Here is a 7,868-nt window from a genome sequence, read left to right as displayed (position 1 = left end):
AAAATGATACTTCACAGTTCGTCAAAAGTGTACTGACATTTTTAAAACCTTGTCACTATCGTCAATCTTAGGTGCCGGCTACATGAAGCTGGATATTTCTGAATCTAGACATTTTTTGGTGCTGTTGGGGCTTGCAGCCACACAAAGCTGGATATTTCGGCCGCAAAACTGGATATTTTTGAATTTGGATAAATAAGTGGAGAGATTGAAAAATATCTGATTCACTGGATCCGTGTAGAAGGGAACCCGGATATCTCTGAAGACCTTACTGTGTGTGTGCTTGTTAGACCTAGATATCTTTGTCGTGTGGACCTAGATATTTTTCTATGTGGATATCTGAAAAACCGGGATATATGAAATATCCAGCTCTGTGTGGACCTAGATATTTCTTCTATGTGGATATCTGAAAAACCGAGATATATGAAAAATCCAGCTCCGTGTAGCCATGGCCTTAGTTCCTTGCTAAAATCATGATTCTTGCCAGCAAAGGGCATTCCCTTTGGGGATTCCTGATAGACTTCACACCCTCCCATGCTGGTCATAATTTACCAGTGCTTAGCAAGGTTTCCGTAATTTGTCCTAAATTTAGCAGTTGATTCGCTTCTTAACTTGTTTAATTGCAATTCCCTGCTACAAGAGAGTTTGTCTATAAAACTGGAGCTAGATTATTCGCGTAAAATTGTGGCATAGGACCGTGTGAAATGGATCTGTGTTGTGGCAAGTTGCACCATCAAAAACCCTGTCCCTTTCTGGAGGGTGGTAGGCTACTGGCTATATCATCGACATAATGCTGGGTGAGATAGTAATGCGGCTATGGCCAACTTTAGTCTTGAGATAAGAGGGTATCCCCCCTCCCCCTGCCTTTAGGTTAAATAGGCCTATGTTTTTTATATTCCATATATGGTCTAATGTTTGAAGACTCTATGTTATAGTTGCATAGTACGATAGTAGTGATGGACATCTGAATTTATAGATGATATGCAGTTGTATGTTGGGTAATTGTTCGTGTTATGTTATGTTGAATAGAGAGCGCTATTGGATAGCCAGAATGTCCTTAACAAAAAAAAAAAAGAATCCTGTTTCCCAATGTGTTTTGTTTTTTCTATCATGTAAAAAGGGTTTCTATAGAAACCAATTATAAAAAAAAATCTGTAATATCTTTAACTTCATGCTTCTTAGGTTCCACCTTAATTTGGCCTTCTCTCTACCATCTGTCCAGAGCTAGGAATCCACCCTGTGTGTTTTAGATTTTCTCGATTCACACCTCTTTATTGTGATCGATGCTAGATTGTGCAAAACAAAAAAGACCAACATATTGACCATCGAATAAAGGACAAGGTTTAAGTTTTGTATCAATTACATTATTTATTATTTTCTTAATGATAAGGATAATGTAGCCTTTCACTCGGTGGACTGCGTCTGGCGTGCAGTCTATCCAGGACAGGCGCGCCTTATCTGTACTTGTCAGAGCAGGGCTACGAGGTTCAGGAACTTATCCATAGTAGCCAAGTGCATAACAGGAGTGAACTCATCCCGTATTGAGTCTGACAGTCCACAGAGAGTCGTGGACAGTTGGTTTGTTGTTACATTACTATATAACAGGCAGGTTAAGAATACCTTTTTTACTCACGATGGCATCTGAAAAAATGGAGATGGAGGATATTGACTCCACACTGGAGAAGGGTGAGAAGCCGCCTGCCGCCAGACCTCCCAACAAGTTCGAGAAGGTGTTCCAGCCCTGCCTGGCAGAGATTGTGGGGACCATGTTTTTTGTGTTTATTGGCTGTGTGTCTGTCATAGAAAATGTGCCTGCAGCAGGAAGGTTGCAGCCGGCGTTGGTGCATGGACTGGCTGTGGCAGTGTTGGTTGCTGTCATGGCAAACATCAGGTTGTTTTTCAAATACACTGACACTAAGTATTGTTGATTCTCATTGTCTTATTATGCATCCTTTGGAAAATTGCATCACCTGCAGTGCACATAGGCTTAACTTGCAATGGCCATATGGCACCTGCTCTTGCTCTTTGTTTTTCACTCTTCATTTCTCACTCCACTCCCAGTGGTTCCCATTTCAACCCACCTCTCACCATAGCCATTTACCTGTGTGGAGGCATGGAGCGAATGATGGTGGGGCCCTATCTTGCCAGTCAACTCATTGGAGGTGTCCTGGGAGCTGGAATGGCGAAGGTCAGTGTCAAATCCATAGCCATTGGTAAATTAACCACTTGAACCCTAGCGTCCCACTCCCTATACTGGGGTGAACATTCTTCAAAAATAGCAGATTGATAAGCTCATCATAACGCATCGCATTGCAACACAGAGACCTTGATGATCAGCTATTTTCATTGAAGCAGGAAAAAGGGCAGTCAATATAGGTCAAAAAAGTACATACAGTTTAAGTAAATACTTTCTATCTGTGAAATGATGCATTATGTGGTGTTTTGTTGTTGGGTCTTGTGGGAGTGACTTTGAACAGCGTAGTTTAGCCTATTTGTTTCTTACAAACTATTACATTTAACATATGGCTGGTACTGTACATACAAATCTGTATCTGTGTAATATTTCACCTTATAGATCATGACACCTGCCGACCGTTACTTCAATGCCACTGGGGCCGCTTTCAAAATTCTCAAGTCAGAAAACCAGCTAGCAGGTGCCATCTTTGGAGAAATTGTCATGACCTGCTTAATCACTATGGTGGTGCTGCTGGTGGCAGTCAACCAAAAGACAAAAACCCCTTTGGCTCCGTTCCTAGTGGGCTGCACTGTCATCATCATCATCCTGGCTGGGTGAGATAATGTGGCTGTGGCCAACTTTGGCCTTGAAATGAACAGTGATCTCAGTAACTTGAATACTGTACTTAAGTGCATTTTTTAAATATATCATCATGTATTACATTTTTTTTATTTTTGGATATGACTTTCACTTTCACTCCACTACATTTCCAAGACTTGACTTTTCAATATTTAAATATTTGTTGTGCTCTGTGTTCTGATCCAGTGGAGATGTATCAGGGGCATGCTTGAACCCTGCCAGGGGCCCAGGGCCTTTGGTCCAGCTGTGATGGCCAACTATTGGACCTACCACTGGGTTTACTGGGTTGGACCAATAGGAGGAGGCCTGCTGGCTACTGGACTTCTCAGGTAGGTGCCATGTATGCTTTCCCATGTGCTGTGTAACAAAAGAAATTAAAAATACAAATAAAAATGTTTTTATTTTTTATTACAGGACCATCCTTGGTGACGAAAAGATGCGGCTTATTATAAAGTGATACACTTTGCCTTCATCCCTTCTGAAATGTTGCTCATAACTTTATCCACCGTCCAGCAGACATCTTCAACTACTAGTTCATGTTATGTCAAAGAAAGAACCCTATTGGATTTAAAAAAAAAATCTCCTAAAACATGATCATCAGGTAGGCCTATTATAATTATACTTGGAGGATGATTTTTTTCAAAAAAGTGTACAGAAAGTGTTACAATTATGTTTTTATGTATACTTGTTTTTTAGGTGGGTGGTGAGGGTGACCCAGCTGAAATTAGCAGCTGTTGCCGAGTGGAAAAAAGGGGAGGGGATGATTTTATGATCATTACAGCAGTGTATTTCAATTGGGCCTTTTGACTCAGAGGCTTTCAGCTTTCAGGAATAAAACAAAAATAGAGAAGACATATTTGTGTAATGTTAATAGACACATACAAAACAGAAAAAGTACAAAACATAATTGCACCACCTCTTTAAATACTTTGGCCCCTAATGGCCTGAATGTCCATTTTTATTTCGTTTTTTTACTGTCAAAAAAAGAAGGGAAAAAAGTTTTGATAGAAAACTATTTGTAATTATTTTTCTGTAAAATCTTTAACTTAATTTGACCTTCTCTTCCAATGTCAGTTCCAGAGCTAAGAATCTACCCTTGATTTTCTCATTTCACATTTCACACCACTTTATTGTGATCGATACTAAATTGTGCTGTTTATTCCCCTGGTATTTACATAATTTAACATAGTTTGACATTCCAAGTTGTATTTTTAATATATACTAGCCTACAGCCCCTTGGTGTGAAGCAGACAGACTGTGATGTTGACGCCCATTCGTGATGTAAATCGCATCACAGGACAGCCGCCTACAGGCCAAAATTTGGGAAAATATTTTAAACATTTGGGGATTATGAGAAGTAGAGACACATCTGAAGGTGATAAAGTTGATGTTGGGCAAGGTACATGCGTTATTGATTTTTGTATTGTGTTTTTTAGACAATTGAGCAACTGCTGAACGTGGAGTTACAGATGGACGGTCGGACCAACCAGCATACACACTATTTTTTGGGGCGATTCTAATTAGGTTGTGGGATTTTGTATAGAATTTATTGCTTGTGCTTGATTATCTTAATTTTCATTCTAATCAATAAGTGATAAATACTCACCCTATACCTCAGGGCTTTTTTATTTATTGACTGACCTTACTGTATATATGACTTCCTGTGTAAACCCTGAGGAAGACCTGTGGTTGAAACATAGTTTAATAAACAATGTACAGTATCAGGTCATGGCTACGAGTGTGCGTCCTCATCCATTTGATTCGATTTTACCTCCACAATAGACTAATAGTGTGGGACCTTGCTTTATTATACCAGGGGTCAGCAACCTTTTTGAAATGAAGTGCCATGTTTTTATTTTCTAGATAGTCAGTGTGCCTTGTCAACATCAATTTTAATGAGACCCCATCAAAATTCTGACATCAGGACATCATATGACTCAGAGCAATAATCCACCTATTTCCCCGACTCCCTCCTTAGTCAGAGTTCAGAGTTTTAATGAATGTAGAATTATGTGCAGGCTGTAATTTGCTGTAAATTATTTGACTTCATTTAATTGACCCCGTTTAAAAAATACATTTGATTTTAAAATAAAAATATTCTCTCTTACTTCTGCCAGTGTGCCAGTGATCACTCTCCCCTGCGCCAATGTTGCCACCCGCGCCTAAGGTTGCCTACTCCTGCTATATAACTATATACAGTAGGGGGGCCTACTGTGTTTTCTTGTCCACAAATGCAGTATAATTTGGATAGCATGTTGTCAGGCATTCCCCTACTTTGTAGCAAGGTTGTCTTTGCACTCTATTTACTTGCATTTAAAGGAGTAGTTCACCCACAAAATGACTTTTTTTTCTATTGATTAGTCACGCCATGGAGACTAGAGTTCAATAATATTTTTAGTTTTTTTGTCGCATTACTAAGACAAAAAGGTGATAACAATAAATGTACCCCCATTCGTTCCGGATGGGGACCCGTTTCGAAACGGGTCCCCATCCGGAATCAATGGGGGTAAATTTACTCGAATCCAATTTTTGTCTTAGGAATGTGACAAAAAACAAAAAATATTATTGAACTCTAGTCTCCATGGCGTGACTAATCAATAGAAAAAAAGTCATTTTGGGGGTGAACTACTCCTTTAAGTAAATTATTCGTTTAAAGGCATCTTCTAAATTGCAAATTGACTAATAGTCAAATTAGTCTGGTTGCCCATGCAGCAGGGCAACCAGACTATAGCCCTGAGGAAACTTTATTCTGTTTCTAGAATAACGAAAGGTTTGACCCCTACTCCTCCCACAGTTTTCGCGCCACACACTTGTGCCATATGTCAAATCGACGGCTTCATCAGGAATTTGCAATTTTGCTAAGAGAAAAGTTGTATTGTTTAATTGATATTAATTTATTAGTGAATTAATTTTCCCCACTGACTTTAATTAAAATTTTAACTTTTCCCAAATATGGAGATGACTGACATCACAGACCACATGAGACCATATATGGGCAATGGGCATTCCCCCCGAAAACGTTAATATTAAGTCCATATATGTATATGGATATATATTAAAGGACGAAATAAATAAAATGTCCATATATGGGCATTCCCAGATGATGCCCTGTTAGGCCCTGTTGGGTACGGGGATATACCCAGGCATCTGGATGCATTTAGTTCATTGACACACTAAAAGCAGCTGGCTCTGACTGGTTCCACATAGGTCAAATCAGCCCAGAGCCCAGTAATGCATTACAATGCTCAAGATGCAGCACTTACTGGTAAACAAACATAGCCCCCAAAATAATGGAAATTCACTTCCCAAAACTCAAATATGATTTGAACCACAGCCTGGGGCAACCACACTTGCAATTTCACAAATTGCAAATTTATTTTTGGCCCAATTTGCCCAAATAATAAATTAACTATAATATTGATTTAAAAACAATTAATACGATCTGCTTACCTATATACAGTATATATATGAGCCTAATCTATTTCTTTTTAAAGAAATACAAATTTTGCTAAATTCACCTATTCTATATCAATCTCTACCTATTATCATTCTATGATTATTATTATGAGTGCAAAAAATACCAACATATTGACACAACGAATAAAGGACAATGTTTAAGTTTTGTATCAATTACATTTATTTATTATTTTCACCAGGAATGACAGAATGGCCTTTCACTCGGCGGATTGCGGCTGGCGTGCAGTGCAGTCTATCCAGGGCAGGCGCACCTTATCTGTACTTGTCAGAGAGGGCCAGAGCTACGAGGTTCAGGAACTTGTCAAAGGCCAAGTGCATAACAGGAGTGAACTCATCGGGGAAAGCTTTGGCAATCGTCAAATGAAGGTTGTAGATCAGGTACTGTGGACAATAAAGAAAGCGTATATTTAAATCGTGATTGTATATAGGCTACATTAATAATGTGACCTCAAAATCTGAACAAAAATCGATGCTATCACAGTGGGATGTTATAGTGTAACTTTCGCTTGAGAATATACAGGCTAAAACATATTTATAGCGATGTATACGCCTGTCTTAATTAGCTAATTTGACAGGACGGATTTTATTTTTATTTTTTCCATCTCATCTGCACAAATAATTATCAACCACCACTGCAACAGATAGTTACTTAACTTATCCCATAGCACAGTGACTGTCTTGCGCTCACCTTGTAGTTGACGGGATCCACGCGGAGCTGGAAGGCGTGCTGCTCGCTCAGAGACAGCATGTCTTCGTCGAGGGTGTCCATGTTGGCCACAGCGTCTGTGATGGCCCTCATGACATTGTTGGCCTGTTTCTTCACGTGGGGGCTCTTCGGGCCCAGGTCGGCTCCCCAGTGAGCGAAGTAGGTCTTGGTGTGAGGATTATTGTAGAACATCCTGTCGAGAAGTGATCAGAAAATATTTATGAGAGAGAAATTCGATTTGTTTTCGCCTAGACGTTGCATTTGTCAGTATAGTCTACAGCGTACTTTCACTGAACTGTATATATTTATCAATATGTAACGCTATGCATACCTGGAAATTGCCTCGACTCCGATCGATTCTGATCTCCTTTGCACCATGGCCCACCCGACCTTGACCAGGGCCTTGTCTTTACTGTTCAGACTCATGGTGACGGTTCTCTCTCTGTTTCTGGTTCAACAGGGGAATGGAGAGCACTGGGGTGGTCCGCGCAACCCAACATGCTTTTATATTCTCATGGTGTCGGGATGGGCGCTTCTTGAAGCGGTGCCAAGTCAGTGACGCAGGCTCACCCACCCATCGCCCATCTTCAGCTGATAGGCCTATAATACAGTCTTCATATGGAGGAGAGCCAACAGTTGAACAATGTAGGTTAGTAGGCCTATAGGCTATATGTATATGCATTGCCCGAAGAATGGGGAAAATAGTCGAACGAAATGGTGTGTGTGGGGGGGAATTATCTCCATGTAAAATTATCTCCATATAATGCTTGCTTATTTCATGTTTTCTTCAGCTGCACGCAACCAAATTCAACTTTAGTCTCTCAGAATATAATATAATATATATATATATATATATATATATATATATATATA

At 39.7% G+C, this 7,868-nt stretch overlaps 2 protein-coding genes across 2 annotated transcripts; one reads left to right on the top strand and one right to left on the bottom strand.

Annotated features, from left to right (window-relative positions):
• Window positions 1-1,631: 1,631 nt before the first annotated feature.
• On the top strand, window positions 1,632-3,269 carry LOC308303605 (aquaporin-8-like; the record flags this gene model as incomplete). The annotated part of the gene is given in 6 exon segments (XM_080748030.1): window positions 1,632-1,888; window positions 2,059-2,185; window positions 2,573-2,787; window positions 2,999-3,038; window positions 3,041-3,141; window positions 3,227-3,269. Coding segments are annotated over 6 exon segments (783 nt in total).
• Window positions 3,270-6,425: 3,156 nt separating this feature from the next.
• LOC308303610 (hemoglobin subunit alpha-2-like) lies at window positions 6,426-7,466 on the bottom strand. The gene is made up of 3 exons (XM_080748035.1): window positions 7,327-7,466; window positions 6,978-7,188; window positions 6,426-6,670 (listed from the first exon to the last, which is right to left on the bottom strand). Exons 1-3 carry the CDS (start codon window positions 7,419-7,421, stop codon window positions 6,542-6,544), a joined length of 435 nt encoding a protein of 144 aa, XP_080604161.1. The 5' UTR covers window positions 7,422-7,466; the 3' UTR covers window positions 6,426-6,541.
• Between the last annotated feature and the right edge of the window lie 402 nt (window positions 7,467-7,868).

This window comes from Nannobrachium achirus (assembly GCF_963921795.1).
Source record: "Nannobrachium achirus genome assembly, chromosome: 18".
Classification (NCBI taxonomy): Eukaryota; Metazoa; Chordata; class Actinopteri; order Myctophiformes; family Myctophidae; genus Nannobrachium; species Nannobrachium achirus.
Note: the sequence above shows the minus strand (reverse complement) of the source record. Positions and strands in the feature narration are given on the sequence as shown.

What these genes read in the sequence shown, in the direction of transcription:
- LOC308303610 (XM_080748035.1), bottom strand. Translation starts at nt 7,421, where the DNA reads ATGAGTCTGAACAGTAAAGACAAGGCCCTGGTCAAGGTCGGGTGGGCC. An exon ending in GGAGTCGAGGCAATTTCCAG is followed by an intron (nt 7,189 to 7,326) that starts GTATGCATAGCG and finishes ACTTCTCGACAG; the next exon opens with GATGTTCTACAATAATCCTC. An exon ending in TGGATCCCGTCAACTACAAG is followed by an intron (nt 6,671 to 6,977) that starts GTGAGCGCAAGA and finishes TATTGTCCACAG; the next exon opens with TACCTGATCTACAACCTTCA.